We start from the raw sequence: 22,637 nt of genomic DNA on the forward strand, positions 1-22,637 counted from the left end.
GATCAGAAACATCAGGATTTGGGGTCAACGTAGACCAAAGTTTCTGAGATCCTTTCTTGACCAATAAAAAGCTGGTTAGGTGGCACATGCCTGCCACCTTGGATATGCAATGAAGCATAATTAGGATGATAGTTCAAGCTGACCTAGGTATGAATGGGGGACTTTATCCAAAAAAAAAAAAAAAAAAAAAAAAAAAACTTAAAGAAAGGATAGGTATGGCCTGCCTAGAGAATCTGCCTTGCAAGTTCGAGGCCTAGAGCTCAAGCCCCAGTAACCCCCAAAGAAAGGTTGCATTTATCACAACAGTTTGCTCAACTCTAACTTTGATTTAGCAAGTTGTATTAGAGAGTTTTTACATTTCTTTGGCTTTCAAGAATACTTACATTGCCAATAGCTGAACAGATATCCTATGCTGGAAGAATTCAGTGATTATAAAATTGCTTAGTCTAAAAAAAGAGCTCCACAATATTTGGCTTTTGGTTGTAATTACCAGTCATGCTTGCCAGAAATTAAGTTTAGCTTTTAGAATCCTGAAATTCTTAGTGTGCTTGTTTCTAACTAAATATTTCAGAAACTGTTTTGGAACTGTGTAATTCCATTATATATTTTATGTTCTGCTTATTGTGAGTTACAGCTGATGAAATAACACAACAATGAGACTTTGAAACAGTATAGAAAGTACTTCAGATAACAGGACTAAACAGTAACATATGGTTTGATTACAGCTTCATTGAAAGGAAACTGTGAAGTCAGGTGCCAGTGGCTCACATCTGTAATCTTAAGCTATGTAGGTCGCTGAGATCTGAAGATCATGGTTTGAAGTCAGCTGTACAAGAATGTCTGTGAGACTATGTCCAATTAAGAACCAAAAAAGCTAAAAGTAGAGTTTTGTCCCAAGTAGTTGAGTGCTAATGTCGAGCAGCAAAACTCAGGCAGAGTGCCTGCCTGGGCACCAGTGGCTTACACTAGTGAGCCTTGCTACTCATAAAACTGGGATCTGAAGATCACCCTTCTAAGCCAGCCAGGCAGGAAAGACCCTAAGACTGATCTCCAATAGACTACCAAAAGAAGCCGGAAGTAGAGCTGTGGCTCAAGTGGTAGTATGCTAACCCTGAGCAAATGAAGTTTAGGGACAGCACCAAGGCACTGAGTTCAAGCCCCAGGACTGACACAAAATAAATAAATGAATGACTCTTTTGCTTTACTACCTCAGTTTCCTAAGTGCTGGAATTATAGGCATGTGCCATGATACCTTGAACATATCAAGAAATTGATTGTTCTACCACCAAGCTATATCCCTAGCTAGCATTTCTTAAATTTAGGGAAAAGGGGCAGATTCTACAGAGATTTCTTCTGGATATTGGTTTGTTTGTTGTAGATACTGAAAGCAAAAGGGTCTTTTGAAAAAAACATTCCATAATTCAGGTTGCTTTTCTGAATTAACTATTGGACAAATGCCTATTTTAAGAGTAAAAATATCACTTTAAAGTTTACATACAGTTCTATATATCTTAATTCATTTATTGAACTATGCATCAAATGGATTTTCATATCAGTTATATACAGAAATGGAGCAAGCTGGCAAAATTAATCCTCAGAATCTCAAACATCATAGACTTAGCAGGAGCAGAGTTAAAGACTGAGGGACTCTAAAGTTGAGAACAGAGCCTGGTCCTTGGCCACCATAGCTGCGCTGCTTTTTAGCCTCATTCATTTTGAGGAGATTGATGGTATCAGTAGATACTTGTGGGACCTTTCAGGATTTAAAATACTGGCATTGTTTACTAATTATCATTTTTAATGCTTTGATCTTGAAAAAGTGAATTGAGCTAATGACTTAAGCTTGCTTTTAGATGTTTTTGTTTTTTTATTTTTGTTTTTTGTTAGTCATGGGGCTTGAACTCTGAGCCTGGGAGCTGTCCCTGAGCTCTTCAGCTCAAGGATACCACCCTACCCCTTGAGCCATAGTACCACTTCTGGTTTTCTGGTGGTTAATTGGAGATAAGAGTGTCAAGGACTTCAGTGCCTGGGCTGGCTTTGAGTGGCAATCCTCAGATCTCAACCTCTTGAGTAGCTAGGATTACAGATGTGAGTCACCATGCCTGGCTTGCCTTTAGGTTTTTTTAGGCTGTTGTCTTTCATTGTCCTTGAGATGGGTCATTCTAGAAAATTCCAATCTTCAAGTAATTTGCCAAAATATTATAATTAAAGATGAATTATACTCTTGGTAAAGATTTTAAATTATTATTAAATAAAACAAACCATGCTTTTAACAAAACTTTGGGATATATTTGAGGGGACATTTCAAAAGATTTTTTAATTAGCATTAGGTCATTTTTCAAAGAAGTTTTCATTGTAATGTATACATGCGTTCATGTATGGCCAGATTTATTCCATCTATATTAATTTTTTGAGTATGTGTTGGTCCTGGAGCTTGAACTTAGATGAACTCTTTTTTGGCTCATTGCTAGTACTCTATCACTTGAGCCACAGCATTACTTCTAGCTTTTTCTGATCTTCAGATCTCAGCCTCCTGTGTACCAAGGATTACAAGTGTGAGCCTCTGGTACCCACCCCTCTTTCTCCCTCTTAACCATTTTAGTGGGTTTCATTATGCTATTTTTATACATGTATAACATACTGTGGTTATATTTCCCTAGCATTTCTCCCCCATCTCACCCTGAAACAATTCCTCTTTTTTTTATTTTTTAACAATTCCTCTTTTATATCCACACAAAGGACCTTATTTTTTGTCTTTACCTCTAATATCCTATCTCTTATCCTTTCTGTCACTGGGAAATGAATATATGTGAGAGCTTAGGGTCTAGGGTGGATCAATTGCTGGCTGCTTCCAGCGGGTAGGTGTTCTGTTTTCATAAACTAGTGGAGGGATTGCCACCGTGTCTGGTAACGCCAGCTCTAGGGTCAGGTTGCAACATTAAAAACTGGGTCAGCATTCGTGTATTCTATCTCACAGTGTTAGTGGGATTAGTTTTTCCAGTCTGCCAGTGTGCCACTGTGTGCTGTGTAAGCTTGCCTGTGCCTTCATAGGTAGGCTCCTGTACCTGTTAGCAGAATGCTTATGAGTTCTTCATAATGGTATTAATCAGCACAATAGAACGATAAGAGTTGTGCCAGACTACAACACCTTTCTTTTTTATTAATTAATTAATTAATTTTTGCCAGTCCTGGGACTTGAACCCAGGGCCTGGGCACTGTCCTTGAGCTTTCTTAAGGCTAGCACTCTACCACTTGAGCCACAATGCCACTTCTGGCTTTTTCTGTGGTACGGAAGAATTACAGCCAGGGCTCTGTACATGCTCGGCAAGCACTCTACCAGTAGGCCACACTCCCAGCCCTACAACACAATAGTGGCCATTTAACTAGAACTTAAAATTAGAGTAGTAAAACTTAGTTATCTCTTCACAAAACTTTCAAATAGTTTTATACATTTTGTATTAAAACATGTAAATATTTGGGCAGAAATGCAGTGTCTCAAGCCCGTAATCCTGTCTACTTAGGAAGCAAACATCAAGGAATCAAATTTGAAGGCCACTTGGGCATAAAAAGGTTCATAAGACTTCATCTGAAACCAGTGGCTGGACAGGGTGACCTGTGCCTGCATGAGAAGCACAATGGTTGGAGGCTGGCTGGTATCTGTCAGCACCAGTGACACAGAGAAGCACAAGTAGGATTGCAGACAATCCAGTCCAGTCTGAGCATAAACTGAGACTCTAACTTGACAATAACCAGCACAAAAAAATGGCCAGAGTCATAAATTACATGTTAGAGTACCTGCTTAGCAGGCAGGAAGCCTTGAGTTCAATGCATTTCCTCTGATAGCAGAAGGTAGACAGTGACGGTCATGTGGCAGAATTGTTAGAAGCTTCAATATTCAGGAAAAAGAACCGGTTAGTCCTAGTTATATCCCAAGCCACTGTGTTAGTGTAAAGTAATACAAATCAGAAATGCCATAGCACCTGTACCAAAATGACTTTTACTGGGTAAATTCTAAAGCTGATGTGTGCTTGGAGAAGGCTACAAGGAATTTCACATTTACCAAAAATAGGCAAATGTACTTTTTGTCCTGCTATAAGGAGTGTTCATTTGGTCAGTTAAGTGAATTATCTGACTTATAAGTATACTTTTCTGGGATATGGAATATGAGTATATTTTTATGAATATACTTTTAATGAATCTATTAATATTCATCAGATTTTAAAGTAAGTTCAGAATTTTCCAATATGGTCAAGAATATAGGCATGAATATGAAAATATGCTGATGAAAATATGAATATATTCCTAGTGAATATATTGATATTCATTAAATTTTAAACTAAGTTAAAAAATGTCCCAATATGGTCAAGAGCACAGCTCATGAATATGAATATAAACTTATAAAATTGTTCATGAATGTATTCATGTTCATTAATTTTAGACTGTATTAAAAAATTTTCCCAACAGGGCAGAAAAGAATGTATTCATGATTGTACTCACAAGGAGGATATATTCATGAATACAATCATTATAAAGAATATATTCTCACTTTTAAAATATATTCAAGGAGAATATATTCATAAGAAGATAAGCTTACAACTCTACTTTTTACAAGATAAATAGTTCTTAAAATGTTGTAGAATCAGTGTACTAAAATTTCATTGACAGCTTTAAAAATTAAAGAAAGAAGTATAAATTATAAATTCGATGCAGTCAGTGAATTGGTCTATTTATGAATTGGCTTCTAGCAAATAGTTCTTGGCAAAATAATTCAGGTCCCTCTCTTGTTTGTTTTTGGTCATGAGGCTTGAACTTGGGGATTGAATGCTGTCCCTGAGGTCTTTTAAGACTAGTACTCTGCCACTTTGGTGGTTAATTGGAGTTAAGAATCTCACTTTTCTTCCTGGGCTCAGATCTCAGCCTCTTGAGTGGCTAGGATTATAAGTGTGAGCCACTAGTGTCCAGCATCCTTTACTCTCAGCATAATGCAAATAATTATTAAAGTATCTATTTTGACAAAAATCAAGACAGAAGAAAATAGCTGGCTTGTCTAAGTGCTTAGGGAAGACTTAGCACACCAAGGAAATAGTGGGAAAAGAAGACTTTAGCTTTTGTGTGGCCTGCTAGGAGCATGTGCTAAAGTCAGGGGGGGTGGGGAAGATGCGGAGTTGGGGAGATTGAGGGGGGTAAGTACAGGCAGTGAGGGGAGCCAGGCATATCTATTTCAAGTTCCTTTTCATGCTATGAGTGCTGGATTCACACTTGTGAACTTGTATAGTGTAGTGATGAAGAGTGGGCTCTGGACATAGATGCCTACATTTGAAACTAGGCTCCATTTATTATAATTTGAATGTTTTTCCCCTTGCAGTGTAATTTATATACAATAAAAGGCATCTTCAAATTATTTAGATTAATTATATTTCTCCCTTTTTTTTCTAAAGGGTATTGATTGAATTCAGCTTCCTGCCTAGCACACCATCACTTGAGCCACAGCACCTAGGGGTTTTTTTTTTGCTTTATATTTCAGAATGGACGGCCATAGACTGCCATCCTTCTATTTTTTTTATTTTTGCCAATCCTGGGGTCTGAGCACTGGTCTTGGGCTTTCTCAAGGCTAGCACTCTACCACTTGAACCATAATACCACTTCCGGCTTTTCCTATATATGTGGTACTGAAGAATTGAACCTGGGTCTTCATGCATGCTAGGCAAGCACTCTTACCAGTAGGCCAAACTCCTGGCCCCTGATCATTAGTTATTGTAGCTTTTAAGTGACACCTTTGTCTACTTTGAGACAAATACGGTTTTCTAAAAAAGGAAGTTTTTTTTAAAAAGGAAATTTTAGCAAGTTAAGTGTGCTGACATCCAAACTCATTAATGCATTTTAATTCAGATATGGAATAGAACCATTGAAATGGGTCAGTTGAGAATGGATTTTGTAGGTCATTTAGAAATCTAGATCTTTTTAAATACCAGATACTGTACTAGGTGTTTGCCAAAATTTCTTTCCTCCTCCTCCTCCTCCTCCTCCTTCATCTTCTTTTTTGGTGGGTCATGGGGCCTGGGCACTGTCCCTGAGCTCTTCAACTCAAGGCTACCGCCCTGCCCCTTGAGCCACAGCCCCACTTTCCCTTTTCTAATGATTAATTCAAAAGTCTCACGTTTCTTTGGTGCCCAGGCTGGCTTTGAACTATGATCCTCAGATCTCAGTCTCCTGAGTAGCTAGGATTACAGGTACGAACTACCACACCCAGCCCAAAACTTCTTATTTAACATTCATAACCATGGTGGAAAGTGGGTAACCTCAGATCAGATTTCAAAAATAGGGTGTACGTAAGAGGCGCATTTCTTTCTTTTGCTATAGGGTAATTTAGGGTATTTTCAAATGTGTAGGTGATGATACTCTGTAGTTTACTATCTTGCTAATTAGAAACATAATTATATTTGAGAACTGAAGAGTTTAGTTAGAATTACCATCTACAAAATGCCAACAATTTAACTTTACTCTTAGAGGGAAATTGGGAGATCAAGTAGCTTGTTTTGTGAGTTTCTCACCTCATCTTGTGTTTTGGTTAACTGAGAAAGAAATTCTGAGGCTAACCATAATTTGCTATCCAAAGAGCTCATGTAAAGAATTTTACATGACTTGTTTCTAAATTGGGCAGACTAAGATTCTGGATAGTTTGAATGGTGTTCACTAGCAACAATTCACATTTTTCAGCCCATTTCTTTAAAACAACATGTAACAGACACATTACAAGGCAGAACCTTAGGGAAAACTAAAGGTCCAAATGTTAAATCCCTTTTATGAGTACTCAGAAAATAACTTAGTACTTCACATGTGTATCTTAGCAAAAAGTTAACCAAGTGGACAGACCTTATGACCACCTTATTGTTTTGTATATATGTCATTATTATTCTCACATTTATACAAAGAATTTAGTAAAATGCTTAACTTGGTTAGCTTTACCATTAAACTGGGAGTTTCTTAAGATCAGTATGCCATATCTGACATATTTGCAGTACTATAGTATGTAGTTCATTGAAAATAACAGATGCTTAATAGTTTTAATGAGTAAATACTAGATCTTAGAAACAACCTTGTTATGTTACTATCAAAATATTTATAAGACATTTTAGCTGAAATACAAAATCATCATAACATGAATTTGTCCTATAATGATTTTGTTTTCCCTATGACATTTGTTTTCCCTATGATATTTGTTTTGCTCTTGTGTCCATTAACTGATAAAGGATGTGGAAGCCTTTTTTCTTTTCTTTTCTTTTTCCTTCTTTCTTTCTTTCTTTTTTTTTTTTTTTTTTTTTTTTTGCCAGTCCTGAGGTTTCAACTCAGGGCATGAACACTATTCTTGGGGCTTTCTCAAAGGTAGCACTCTATCACTTGAGCCACAGCACCACTTCCAGTTTTTTTTTCTTCTTCTTCTTTTTTTTTTTTTTTTTTTTTGTGGGACTTGAACTCTGGGCCAGGGTGCTGTTCCTGAGCTCTTCAGCTCAAGGCTACTGCCTTACCCCTTGGCCTGGGCATTATCCCTGAGCTCTCCCAGCGCCACTTCTGGTTTTCTGATGATTAATTGTACATAAGAGTCTTACAGACTTTTTTTTTTTTTTTTTGCCAGTCCTGGGGCTTGAACTCAGGGCCTGGGCACTGTCCTTGGGCTTTTTCAAGGCTAGAGCTCTACCACTTGAGCCATAGCACCATTTCCAGCTTTTTTTATATATGTGGTACCAAGGAATTGAACCCAGTTCTTTCTTTGTGCATGCTAGGCAAGCACTCTACCACTAGGCCAAACTCCCAGCCCCTCATGGACTTTTTAGTGCCTGGGCTGGCTTTGAACCTTGATCCTCAGATCTCAGCCTCCTGAGTAGCTAGGATTATAGGCGTAAGGCACCATGCCTGGCTTCTGGTTTACTATTTCTGAAGTCGGAGGAGTGCCTGAGCAGTCAAAAATTCTGCCTAAGATTAAATTCATTAGCCTGAAGGATTTGTACTCTTAAAAGACACTTATGAAGCCCCAAATAGTAGATTGTCAGATTTGTCTGAGAGACTACAGGTTGGCTTTGAACTGTGATCCTTACATCTCAGCCTCCTAAGTTGGTAGGACTATAGGCATGAGCCAGGGCCCTAGTCCAAATCTGTCTCTTTGCACAAAGTAATAAGTATGCTCCAGATTTTTTTTTTTTGAGTATATAAAGCTGTGGCATATTGTGTCTTTTACCTATGTTCCTCTATACTACCTGTAGTCAACTTTTGGTTACATGATAATTGTTTCAGTTATATATAAAGCCAATTAGATATTTGCAGTTGATACCAGAATTCACAACATTAAGAGAGAATGGGAAAAGAATGAAAAGTCTAGAAAGGAATAAACTCTTCCTAAATCAGGGTGTAATTTTTTCTTATATACTGTTCAATTTAAATGTGTATATTTCTGTACTGTATTAGCTTATAGTCATGAAATGATATATTCTTTTTTTTTCTTGGCATTTGTCACTTAACAGACCTTTGCAAATAAATGGAAATGTTCTCATCATTTTGAAACATGTCAGCTTAACACTTAGGATTTGTGCTGCTGTTTGCCGAGAGGGAGCTTTTCTACTTACTTGACTATCATGGAAGTAAGCACGCTTCCTTCTAGGAGGAATTTGGTGTTTGCTTGTTTTATTTTCAGTCACCTTTTTAAACAAACATTTCATTAATGATGGACTTTCTGTTAGTGAATTGTGGAGTATAATGACTGTAATTCTTGGACCTTGGCCTTCCTTGATTTGGATATTGTCCATGTATTAAATACTGAATTTATCAAATACATTTTTAAGGTGAAATGCAGATTTATTAAAGCAAGATAAAGTGACAGTACACTATATAGTATATGAGTGGTGGGACTGAGCAAGAAAATTCTTTTTTTTATGTTTACTGTGAGATTGTATATTTTTAATTTTTATTTTGAATCACAGTGTTGCCATGTTATAAGGATGGATGAATAAGTGAATCTTTTTTATTGTGATTAATAGAAGGGTTACATTATATTCACCAGCTAGAAGGTGCATAACTTCACAAACATTGATACCCTTTCATACGACATGGTCCCCATTTCTCTCCCCCCCCCTGCTTATCTTGATTTCCCCCTTCCCTATCCAATTTCAAATAACTAATTAAACACATACAAAATATATCAGATAACAATGTGAAATATTGTGACAATATGAGATAACCAAGGGATGGCAAAAGAGATGAGAGATAACATAGTACATTAAGAACAACAATCACTCATTATATGGCTTTTGTTTCCATCTCCTGGAGGTCCTTACATTTAGTGTCATACAATTTGACCTAATGTCTCTAAATTTTGTTCTATTGTAAATCTCTGCTAGGAGAGCCCAAGGTTTCTACTGATTATGACAAATGAGGGAGACTATTGGGCCTATGTTCCTTTGAGTCTGGCTTACTTTACTTAATATGATTTTTTTCTAAGTCTTTCCATTTCCTTACAAATGGGGCAATGTCATTCTTTCTGACAGCAGCATAGAATTCCATGCTGCATAAATACCACATCTTGTTGATCCACTCATCAACTGAGGGACATCTGGGTTGGTTCCCTATCTTTGCTATGGTAAATAGTGCTGCAATGAACATCATTGTGCTAGTGGATTTAGTATGCCCTTGTTTCTGGATGGTTGGGTAAATGCCAAGTAATGGAATTGCTGGGTCATAGGGGATGAGCAAGAAAATTCTAATTGGGTCTTTCCTGAATGAAATCACTTCAGAGCACCAAATAGTACAATTTCTTTGAGGTAGAAACTAAAATTATAACTTGTTTTAAGGTTGGCAATTTTCTTAGAAAAAAATAAAGTTTGAATTGAAAACCTGTAGTTGGTTGTCATGTTCTCCTATTATGCTGAGTTTTTATATTTTTCAGTGCTCTGTATTTTCATGTCTGGAATATTCTCCCTCTTCCCTGTCCTGCATAATTTCATCATCCATAGTGCTTCTGCATTATGTATTTCTCTATCATAGTCTGTGGTAGGCTGTATTTCTCTTGTTCTGTTTAGATTTTGAATGGCTGTATTGTAAGCTCTGTAAAGACAAAATGTTTCTTGTCAATACAGCATTGAACCTTCAGTGTCTTTACACAGTATTATCTACATAGTAGTTTAAGTTATTTGAATTGAATTTCCCCTTACAATGCTTCTGGCTTTGTTATAAATTGAATTGTGTGCCCCTCACTCCCATACTCACATGTTCAAGTCCTAATCCTTGATTCCTCAGAATATAACTCTATTTGGAGATGAGGTAATTAAGTTAAAATGAGACCTTTCTGTTAGGCCCTAACCCAGTGTAACTGGTATTCTTGTAAGGAGAGGAAATTTGGACAGACATGCATATAGATTTCAGGGTGTGAGAAAATAGTAGAAAAGACCATAGTTCATCTAGAAACTTAAAAGAACTGAATGACACTGTGAGAAAATAACTTTCTTTTATTTAAGACTACCTACTTGTAGTATTTTGTTATGGCAGCCCTAGCAAATTAATATAAGCATAATCCCAAATATTTACATGGCCAGATTTATATAGTATTCTTTTTTTCTGAGATGCTAAGGAAAAGATTTCATTTGAGACAATACAGTGTTTACTGTTGTTTGATCACTATTATAAACTCATGAGTGGCATTGTGTGACTAACATTTCTCTTTCCATTCCCTCATTTCTCACTGGGTAAAGTTCAGGCCCGCTAGGTTGGCCTGAACTTCCCATTCTGTTTTCAAACAAAAGGCAGATAGATTAAGTCAAGTATGAAGTTCCAAGTATGTTCTGTGGAGTGCCATGTTTAAAATCCCAGAGACTGTGTGTGACAGAACATGCGAAGGCCATCTCAGAAAGTTTGATATCTAGCATGACCATTTTTCAGTTTTCAGTCTCCAACACCCAGAGGCCAAACTGATATATTGGAACAGAAAGCCACAGATTCAGGAAAGCACTTATTAGTGAAGGCACTACATGAACTCAAAGATGGTCTTGCTGGAGCCTTTGATGAGCCAGTTTTATTTGAAAAACATGTAAGGTTTGAACAACTCTAGCCTTCTGTTATACTCATGCTATTAAGCTTAGTCCATTGAATTAATGCTTTACTGTATAGGCTTTTTTTTAAGTTAGGGAAATTGTGTCTTCTGCTTTAGTGTTTTATTCAGTTGTGATACAGTGTATACAACATTGAAGTTACTATTTTGACAGGTTTTTTTTTTTTTTTTTTTTTTTTTGCCAGTCCTGGGCTTGAGCTCAGGGCTTGAACACTGTCCTTGGACTTTCTCAAGGCTAGAGCTCTACCACTTGAGCCTCAGCACCACTTCCTGCTTTTTGCTTTGTATGTGGGGTACCGAGGAATCGAACCCGGGTCTTCGTGCATGCTAGGCAAGCACTCTACCACTAGGCCAAACTCCCGGCCCCTATTTTGACAGTTTTTAAGCAAGTATTTAGTAACATTAAGTATATTCACATTGTTGTATAACAATTTTCACATCTACAGAACTTCAGAAATTTTCATTGTTCCTTAAACTGAAAATAGACTGTAGTATTCCTAACTACTCCATTCCTAGACATACACTATTTCACTTTCTATCTTTTTGAGTTTGACCTCTCATGAAAGGAGAATTGTATGGTATTTTTCCTTTTGTATCTGACACATTTTAGTATAATGTCTAAGTTTCTGATACATGTTATAACATGTATCAGAATTTCATTCTGTTTCATGTTGATTGCTCAGGCTTAACTTGGAAAAATGAATAGAAAATTATGAGAAGTTCTTTTTTCATTTTACAGCTAACAAAACTTTGAGATTTCTGAAAAGTTTTTAAAAATTGTTTTTAACAGAATTTGTGTGATCAAAATTGTGCTACTCCTTAGAATGAATGAAAAGTGATTCAAGTGTTCATTTGGGGGGAAATAGTTTTCTAACAAATTCATATGATTGCTTCATCAGTTACATTTCACTCAATCAGGTCAAGAAGACAGAGGTACTTTTGCAGAAATATTCTTTGGCTTTTTCAGTTCCCCAAGAGCCCCTCAGTTCGTAGAGAATCCATTCTCTTTTGAAGTACCTTTTGTATCATCCTAAGAATTCTCCACAATTGCTCTTTCTGGTCTAATTGCTGTCTGGCCTAACTCTGCCAGACATTCCTTTGTTAAAAATGGCTATGCATGTGATTAAAGCAGTTTTCTAGTATCTTTCAGCAATTTATCCAAAACTTGTATCTGGCCAAGTTTATCTTGCTTTTATGTACTCTGATGTTTGTGGCATCCAGAGTGACTTAAATAGGTTAAAAAAGAAGTATACTAGTATTTAGGGGGTAAATTTTAGCAGTAACTGGTGAAATTGGTGAGCCATTTTCCTATGACAGCTTTGCTTCTCTTTGCAGTCTTAGATCATCATTAATAAGGATTTTGGTAGTGAGGACCCCTCTACCTACTTTGTAAAAGTAGTAAGTGTTTGCTCAGTAACTTGTTAGAGAATTTAGCTCACCCACTTGTTCAGGGTACAAGTTAGGTAAATACTCATTGCAGAAATCTCTGGACTATGAGGGATTTTTGTTGTTGTTGTTTTTTGGTTGGTTGGTTGCTTGGTCTTGGGGCTTGAACACTGGGTCTGGGAGCTATCCCTAAGCTCTCCAGTTCAAGGCTAGTGCCCTACTACTTCAGCCACCACACTACTTTCAATTTTCTGGTGGTTAATTGGAGATAAGAGTCTCACAGACTTTTTTTACCAGGCTGGCTTTGAACTTCAGTCCTCAGATCTCAGCTTCCTAAGTAGCTAGGATTACAGGTGTGAGCCACCAGTGCCTGGTTGGACTACGATTTTTTTTTTTTTTTTGCTAGTCCTGGGCTTTTAGCTCAGGGCCTGAGTATTGTCCTTGGGCTTTCTCAAGGCTAAAGCTCTACCACTTGAGCTACAGCACCACTTCTGGCTTTTCTATGTATGTGGTACTAAGGAATCGAACCCAGGTCCTCATGCATGCTAGGCAAGCACTCTATCACGAGGCCAAACTCCCAGCCCTGGACTATGATTTTTAAAGTCATCATAGTGTAAAGTATCGAAGTTCAAACTGGTAGAGAATTAAGCATTTTTGGGTTTTCACACTTTCAGTTCTCTTGTTTCTAATGCCAAGTCAGCTTACAATGTGTTAAAAGTATTCCATGCTTAGTGTTCACCACCTAATGTGTTTAATATAAGTAGAGGTGTGTGCTGTGGACCTGCAGGAACCACATCTGTGTCAGGCAGTGCCATACTACCAAAGGCAATCACTTTTCACTGCAGATTTTTTTCATATATTTTTTATTGTAGTTAATAGAAGGGTTATATTATATTCACCAGATAGAAGGTGTATTACTTCACATACATTGATATCCTTTCTCATGTCTTGGTCCCCATTTCCCTCCCCCCACTTCCCACCCCTCATCTTGTTTTCCCCCTTCCCTATCTAATTTCAAATAACCAAATACGCATATATCCAATATATCAGATAACCAGGTGAAATATTGTAACAATATGAGATAACCAAGGGATGGCAAAAGAGATGAGAGATAACATAACATAATACATTAAGGACAACAATCACTCATTATATGGCTTTTGTTTCTATATCCTGGAGGTTCTTTTATTTAGCGTCATTCTATATGGCCTTTGAATCTAGGTTTTGTTCTATTGTAAATCTCTGCTAGGGGAGCCCAAGGTTTCTACTGATTATGACAAATGAGGGAAGCCATTGAGCCTGTGTTCCTTTGAGTCTGGCTTACTTCACTTAATATGATTTTTTCTAAGTCTTTCCATTTCCTTACAAATGTCATTCTTTCTGACATCACTGCAGATTTTTTAATAAAAAAATTAGTGTTTTATCCCACATCCTCATTGAACAGTGATGCTAAAATATGTTGTAACAGTTAACTAGCAAGAAATCATGAGCATAAATGCAAATCATCTTTTACCAGTTTAAAAACAAATTCTTCTTTTCACTCTAGTCAGGTCCACTGGGAGTGTGACGTATTGACTGAAGCTCTTCAAGTGAGTAGGGGGCTTGGACAGTGCAGCATATCCTCCTCCCTTCTGATAGGATGTGGGGAGAAGAGCCCGGATCTGGTGAAGCACAGAATCAAGAACATCAGTCAAGAGGTGGTGGTGTGTAATAATTTGGAGCCACCAGTGCCTGGCTTTGGCTGGATTTTTTAGGTAGATTATGTACATCCACTTACTAGATTTACAGAGTGGATAAAATCATTATCTAGTGAAATTAGGAAAGAGAAGTGCCAGAGCCATTAAAGAACTTAACTCTGAAGATAAAAGACAGGATGAACTACTGGTAAGGTTTGGAAATAGGGACAATAATATAAGATTCATCAACATAAAGATCCTTATAAATGGAACTTCTCATATGAGCAAAAAAAGATGTTATGTGTGAGGCTGACAAGATAACCTGCTACAATTTAATATCCTTTTTAATTAAGAAACATGGTAAACGTTGAACATAGTTATAATGAGCGGCCAGGTGTAGCTACTTGGAAGGCAGAGATTGGGGGAATCTTGGTTTGAAGCTAGACCCAGCAAAAAGCTCACAAGACTCTGTATCAACCAATGGTAGGTACTTAGCACATGCCTACTATTTCATCTACAACAGAAGCACAAGGACTGGTTGCAATAGCATGCACTATTATCCCCAGCAAAAGGGGGAAGCACAAGCGCAGCTCTGGTAACTCACAGTTGTAACCCTAGCTACTCAGGTTCAAAACCTGCTGGGGCAGGAGAGTCAGTGAGACTTATCTCCAATTACCGACCTGAAATCCAGAAGTGCAGCTGTGGCTCAAAGTGGTAGAGCACTAGTCTTGAGCAAAAAGAGCTCAGAGACAGTGCCCAAGCCCTGAGTTCAAATCCCGTGATCAAGGCGGGGAGGGATGGAAGGAAAGCACAAACAGAAGGATTGCAGCCCAGAATGGCTAATCCTACCTTGGAATTAACCCCCGCCCCAAGGAGTAGGAAGTAGAGCAACTGCCTTACAAGTGCAAGACTCTAAATTCAAGCCTCAGTTACCCCTCTACCACACATACAAAGATATAGTATATTGGATGCTTTAACACAAAAATTAGGAATTAAAAGCCATAAAGATGAGGAGAGATTTGCCTTCCTGAAAGTAGAAGCATATTTAGCTACATAAATTTCATTGGTAAGGCACTCATAAAATAAATGAAAGGGGCTGGGAGTTTGGCCTAGTGGTAGAGTGCTTGCCTAGCATGCATGAAGACCCGGCTTCGATTCCTCGGTACCACATACTTAGGAAAAGCCAGAAGTGGTGCTGAGGCTCAAGTGGTAGAGTTCTAGCCTTGAGAAAAAAAAACGACAGTCCTCAGGCCCTGAGCTTAAAGCCCAGGACTGGCAATAAATAAATAAATAAATTAATTAATTAATTAATTAGAGTTATAAACAAGAATATAAAATAAATCAGTATAAAGTCTATTGGTCTTATTACCAATGTTCTGAAAGTCAAGTTATCTTAATGCCTATAAGCCTATTTCAGGGTTTCTAAAATATTTCATTTTATGAATTGAAGTAGGTTACACACATTCCCAGCATTCTGACTGACTCACCACCTCTGGGGAAAAAAATGGTATCATTTTCCATACTTGCCATCTCCATTCCTAAAAATGAGAATCAGAATAGAGTAGCTGTTAAAATGAATCACACAGTAGCTCGAAATCTCATTTCCATGAGGAAATATTTCACAATAATGAAACAGACCTGCCCTTCCTTCATGAGACTGAATGAAAATGAAGGAATTTAACTTATATAATATTTTGTATCAAATATGTTATATAATATGATCTTAACACATTTGAAATGTTAATTTAGGGTTGATTCTTGCTGTAATTTCAGCTACTCTGGAGGAAAATTTTGGTCAGCCCAGGCAAAATGTTAAAGAGACTCTGTTTCAAGCAAGTCAGGAAATGCTGCACATGCCAGTTATCTCAGCAGTGGAAGAAGCCACCAGTTAGAATGGTGGTCTGAGGCCAGCCCTGAACAAAACTTTGTGACTTTATCTGAAAAATAACTAAGGAAGAAAAGACTGGTTCGCATGGTAGACCACATGCCTACCAAGTGAAGGTCCTGAGTTCAAATCCCAATACCACAAAATAATGTTAATTTAAAGCTTATTGTTAGTGGTGAAAGGAAAGTCATCACTATCTGAATGTTTCATCGTTTTCTATAAGCTTTAGGATCATACTACTAAAGCCCAGAAACTTCGTAAAACTTAATTTTGAAAAACATGGTTGGATCACTCCAGTTAGAATGGCCAGGATCAAGAAAACTAATAACAACAGATGCTGGAGGGGATGTGGCCTGGAGGGATCACTACTACACTGTTGGTGGGAGTGCAAACTCGTTCAACCACTATGGAAAGCAGTATGGCAGTTCCTCAAAAGACTAAACATAGAGCTCCCTTATGACCCAGCAATTCCACTACTTGGCATTTACCCAACCATCCAGAAACAAGGGCATACTAAATCCACTAGCACAATGATGTTCATTGCAGCACTATTTACCATAGCAAAGATATGGAACCAACCTAGATGTCCCTCAGTTGATGAGTGGATCAACAAGATGTGGTATTTATGCACCATGGAATTCTATGCTGCTGTCAGAAAGAATGACATCGCCCCATTTGTAAGGAAATGGAAAGACTTAGAAAAAAATATTAAGTGAAGTAAGCCAGACTCAAAGGAACATAGGCCCAATAGTCTCCCTCATTTGTCATAATCAGTAGAAACCTTGGGCTCTCCTAGCAGAGATTTACAATAGAACAAAACCTGGAGACATTAGGCCAAATAGTATGACACTAAATGTAAGGACCTCCAGGAGATGGAAACAAAAGCCATATAATGAGTGATTGTTGTTCTTAATGTACTATGTTATCTCTCATCTCTTTTGCCATCCCTTGGTTATCTCGTAGTGTTACAGTATTTCACTTTGTTATCTGATATATTGGATATATGCGTATTTGGTTATTTGAAATTAGATAGGGAAGGGGGAAAACAAGATGAGGGGTGGGGGGAGGGAAATGGAGACCAAGACATGAGAAAGGATATCAATGTATGTGAAGTAATGCACCTTCTCTCTGGCGGATATAATGTAACCCTTCTATTAATTACAATAAAAAATATATGAAAAAAAAAAGAAAGAAAAACATGGTTGGAATGAGTTCTTGGAATCGAGCCAGTCTTGCAGCAAGTTCTGCACAGTGTTGAAAGGACCTGTTGGGGGTTGAGCATGACTTCTAGGATTTGTGCTTCAGCAGTCGAGAAGATGGCAATATAATTTATTAAAATGTAACCATGGTTATTAATTGTCAGGGTATGTATCTGATAACCACACTCACTGAGGTGGAGGAGATCATCTTGTGAGACTGTAATGTGAGAAGAAAACACATTAATAAAGTCTCGTTTTAAAGGTCAAGAAGAAGTGCTGAGCCTCAGCAAATGGAGCTCACAGATTATACAAGGAATGCCATGGGGCCCAAGGGAAGAGGGGTACCATCGGGCAGAGAACATTTGAGAGCTGCCAGGCAGCCAAGAGAAGAGGATTGAGGACTATCGATTGAATTTCTTGACATGGAAATTGTTTATGACCTTGGCTAGAACAATTTCAGTGTTGTTTGGAGGGTCACATGTATTTCTTTTCACTTTGCTTTCTGGAATCTAGAATCAGCCTGCCTTTAGTTTACTTACCAGATGGAGCTGTATTTTCAGCATCCAGTACAAATTCTTTGTTATAAAGACACTGTTACTACCATAAGTCTTGGAAATTTTATCAGGAGAATACAAACATGAATTTCAAGGCAGTTAAAAATATTCCGTTTTTTATTCTTTGAGCAAGTTGTGAGCTATAAATCATGTCAGTCATCTCATTGATGAGAACATCATTTATAAGTATGAATAATAGTATTGTATTGGAATAGTTTGAAAAATGAAATGTCACTATAATTTTTATCATTTCACGACCATGTATAATAAAAATTTGTACTCAGAAGCTGGGTATGGTTATAAATGCCTGTAATCTCAGCACTTTGGAGGCTGAGGAAAGACGATTATGAGCTTCAAGGCTGCCCTAGGTCTACATAGTAAGAACTTGCCTCAAAAACAACAACAAAACAAACCTCTGTATACAGTGTTAACTGTAACGAGTTGAGAACATGAAAATCATGCACTTATGGCCCAGACAAAATTATTCACGAGGCTGAGATCTGAGTACCTCAGTTAGAAGCCAGCCTATGCAGGAAAGTTTATAAGACTCAGATCTAATTAACCACCAAACAAGCCAGAAGTGGAGCTGTGGCTCAAGTGGTAGAGGAACAGCAGCTAGCGTCAATACTGGTACACACATACACATACACACACGCACCCCAAACATGAATAATTAGTTCTTAAGAATGTTGAGATGTCTAGCCAGACTCTAGTGGCTCATACCTGCTATGTTTGGGTTTTTTTGTTGTTGTTTTGGTTTTTTTTTTTTTGGTTTGGGGGTTTTTGTTATTGTTGTTTTGTTTATTTTTGTATTTTTTTCCCCAAACTTCGGGCTTAAACTCAGGGCCTGAGCACCGTCCTTGGGCTTTCTCAAACCTAAAACGCTACCCCTGAGCCACGGCACCACTTCTGACTTTTTCTATGTATGTGGTACTGAGGAACCAAACCCAGGTCTTCCTGCCTGCTAGGTGAGCACTCTTTCATTAGGCCAAGCTCCCAGCCCTCTGCTATATTTTTAAAAGTTCAAAACACAAAAGCCAGTTTTTCTCTCTTATCTATATTCCTACTTTAGCCAGAGTTGAATTACAAGGAATATAAATGAAATAAATCCCTAAATTGTTAGAGGATGAAGATAATGGAAGATCAGAACATTTTAGACTAAGAGATAGTGACTTCTCTAGGCCATGGAGCCCAGTTCCCAACTGTATGACCAGTCAGAATTTTCTCCATTTACTGTGTTGCTGCATGCATTCTGGTTGCTCATTTTGCAAACATTGTGCCTGTATTCAAAGTTTCCAATTTCAGAGACTGCAAATTTTGTCTAAGCAACCAGAAGATGTAATGCAGCACAGTAAATGGAGAAAATTCTGACCGATGTTTGAGTTAAAAACTGGCTTCTGTGGCCTAGATAAGTCACTGTCTCTTAAATCAAAAGCAGTATGTCCTCATATTATTTTCATGGTTTAACAGTTTATATTCCTTGTTGTTCTAATTTATATTTATTGTTGTTCAACTTTGGTTAAAGTAAAAAAAAAGTGTGGATAAGAGAGAAAGACTGGTTTGTGTGTTTTGAGTTCTTAGAACACAACAGGTGTGAGCCACCAGCACATACTCTTTTTCAGCTCCTGTCTATATCCAAGGATATTAACTAGGTACAATTTTGAAGCACATTTTTCTTTGTTAAGCCAAATGATCATAGTTGGAAGAAATTAATTGAGATTTGGGAATGTCTTGGATCATAATGGATTCTTATTTTGACTATTTCCCTTCAGGAAAGACACTGCTGGTCCTGTAACATGGAGGATTGTCTTCATACCTCATCTGAAAATCTGTCCAAATTGGTCAGCTGGGCCCACAGCCATGGGACCATTTGCAGCCTCATTCCAAACCTGAAACATTTGCTTTCCGAAGGTTCCCATGGGAACCTGACCGCAATGTGGGGCTGCAGTGCTGGTCATGCTTACCACTGGCCATTGACAGCTACTTGCAGAGCTGGATCCCAAGAGAGGGTCTGTTTCCAAGACAACCGAAGTTTTAACTCTGATAGCCCCAGTATAATTGGGGTGCCTTCTGAGACACAGACTAGCCCTGTCGAAAGGTACCCTGGGAGACCTGTGAAAGCAAAGCTAGATTGTAACCGGACCAGAGACTCTTGTGACTTCTCCTATTGCAGTGAGCCCTCAGAAGTGGATGAAGCAGTAGAAGAGTATGAAGATGAAAACACCCTGTTTGATATGGTTTGCGAGTCTTCCGTTACAGATGAAGATAGTGACTTTGAACCCCAAACCCAAAGGCCTCAAAGCATTTCTCGCAAAAGGCCCATAGTTCCTTCTTCCCTCCATTCAAGTTCCCAGACACAGATGGTTGATGAATGCAGTAATGATGTCATCATCAAGAAAATCAAACAAGAGATTCCAGAAGATTACTACATTGTGGCAAATGCAGAGCTGACTGGAGGGGTAGATGGACCTGCCCTTTCTCTCACACAGATGGCAAAACCCAAGCCTCAGACTCATGCTGGTCCTTCCTGTGTAGGGTCTGCCAAGCTGATTCCCCATGTAACATCTGCCATCAGCTCAGAGCTAGACCCACATGTTATGTCAGTGTCCCCCTCCATGATCTCCAGACCACTCATCCCAAAGACAGCTAGGGTATCTCTGGCTTCACCAAACAGAGGACACCCTGGTACCCATTGCACCAACCAGCAGGTCGCCATGCAGATGCCTGTGAGCACATCTCATCCTAACAAACAGATCAGTATCCCTTTGTCTGCCCTGCAGCTGCCTGGACAGGATGAGCAAGTTGCTTCTGAGGAGTTCCTGCCTCATCTGCCCAGCCAGGTCTCATCCTGTGAGGTAGCCCTTTCTCCTTCCGTTAACACAGAGCCGGAAGTGAGCTCCAGTCAGCAGCAGCCCCCAGTGGCTCCAACTATAACCACTGAGGCCACAGCACAGTGCATACCAGGTATGACACAAAGCGGCAGCGAGTCCCTCATCCATGTACCTCACAGAATTTTGCACCATCCACACTTCTAAAATTATTATTTTGGTTTGCTAAGATGCAACCCCTTTTTATTTTCATAAAGACAGAAATAATGAAATCTATTACATCAGGTGCTACTGTGAAAGAATCTGAATGAATTAAGGCCATTTATCCTTGATAGATTGATGTACTTGAGAGATAGGAGCATCTGTAAATTTGTGAGTTTGAAAGTGCAAGACTAGGTTTTACACTGCTACCTCCTAAAGCTAAACTTCCTCATAGTGAAGTTATTTTTGAAAAAAAAAATGTTCTCTTATCAGTGTTAAGGTTTTAACTGCTGTTTGATGCCAAATGGTGTTGGGGAAAGCATATTGATGACAGTAAGCTAATTGGCACTGATTATTTATCTGAACCAACTTCATATTGCTATTCATCTTAGTTGGTATGGTATCTTAAAATTTTAAGCAATAGATATGCCTAAAAGGAGTACTTAGATTTTTTTTCTCCCGTAACTTAAAAGAATAGAGTAACTTTTATTTCTGGAATATGTGTTAGCCTAACTGAAGTGGATCGAGAGGAGAGTGAAATAATCATTCAAGGCCCCTGTACCTACAGCCCTAAATGTCATAATGTCTTCTTCGAAATATTCAATGTCTATTTAACTTGAAGTATTTTATATAGAGAAGGGTTATTCCCATGCTTTTTGGTTTATGTTTTAAATTTAATAGGCCAAAAGTAGAACTATGCCCAAGGATGAACAGACGTGAAGAAAATACAGAAAGCAGATCTCTATTGCACATTTTAGTCCTTCTCAAAAAAGACATGTATTTTGAGAAGCCTCTTGGAAGCCTGAGTGCCTTTGGCCTGAAACTTCTTAGAATTAAGTTACTTTTATAAACATACTTTTCCAAGTTCGGTGTCAATTTTAAGATCGCCAAAGGGAATTTCCCACTTATGGTTTTTTTTTCTAGCACATTCAAGTTATTATTGATAAAATATACATTGAAAGGGAGGCAGTGGCTCATGCCTCTAATCCTAGCTACTCAGGAGGATGAGATCTGAGGATCAGGGTTCAAAGCCAGCTCAGGCACAAAAGGACCTGAGGCTCTTATCTTCAATTAACCTCTAGAAAAAGGAAATGGGGCTTGACTCAAGGGTAGGGCATTAGCCTTGAGCTGAAGAGCTCAGGAACAACGCCCAGGCCAAGGGCGGTAGCCTTGAGCTGAAGAGCACAAGGACAGCACCCAGGCCTAGTTCAAGCCCCATGACCCCCCCACACACAATATATATATATATATATATATATATATATATATATATATATATATACACACACACACACACATTGCAAATGTTCATGTTATTTATTCATTATTTAAAAGTAATGATGCCAGATGCCAGGAGCTTACACTTAGAATCCTAACTACTTAGGAGGCTGAAATCTGAGGATTAAGGTTCAAAGCCAGCCCAGGCAGAAAAGTCTATGAGATTCCTATTACTAACCACCAAAATGTCAGAAATGGAGCTATGGCTCAAATGGTAAAGCATTAGTCTAAGCAAAAAAGCTAATGCATAGTGCTAAGGCCCTGAGTTCAAGCCCTAGTAATGGTTCAAGAAAAAAGGGGAAGGGCCGGGAGTTTGGCCTAGTGGTTAAAGTGCTTGCCTCGCATGCATGAAGACCCGGGTTCGATTCCTTGGTACCACATACATAGAAAAAAGCCGGAAGTGGTGCTGAGGCTCAAGTGGTAGAGCTCTAGCCTTGAGAAAGTCCAAGGACAGGGCTCAGGCCCTGAGCTCAAACCCAGGACTGGCCAAAAAAAAGAAAAAAGAAAAAAGGGGAAGAAAATTATGCTTTTCAGTTAT

The 22,637-nt window shown here is 38.3% G+C and overlaps 1 protein-coding gene across 1 annotated transcript in view; it reads left to right on the plus strand.

The window, feature by feature from the left end:
• The window catches only part of Kiaa1958 (KIAA1958 ortholog), a 94,617-nt gene that overhangs the window by 42,656 nt on the left and 29,324 nt on the right, over positions 1 to 22,637 (plus strand). Inside the window, exon 2 of the mRNA XM_090329180.1 lies at positions 19,565 to 20,756. Coding sequence (XP_090185306.1) covers positions 19,589 to 20,756 — 1,168 coding nt within the window. The 5' untranslated portion in view covers positions 19,565 to 19,588. The remainder of the gene's footprint in view (positions 1 to 19,564; positions 20,757 to 22,637) is intronic.

Source organism: Megascapheus bottae, chromosome 3 (genome assembly GCF_031878675.1).
Source record: "Megascapheus bottae isolate mThoBot1 chromosome 3, mThoBot2.hap1, whole genome shotgun sequence".
Classification (NCBI taxonomy): Eukaryota; Metazoa; Chordata; class Mammalia; order Rodentia; family Geomyidae; genus Megascapheus; species Megascapheus bottae.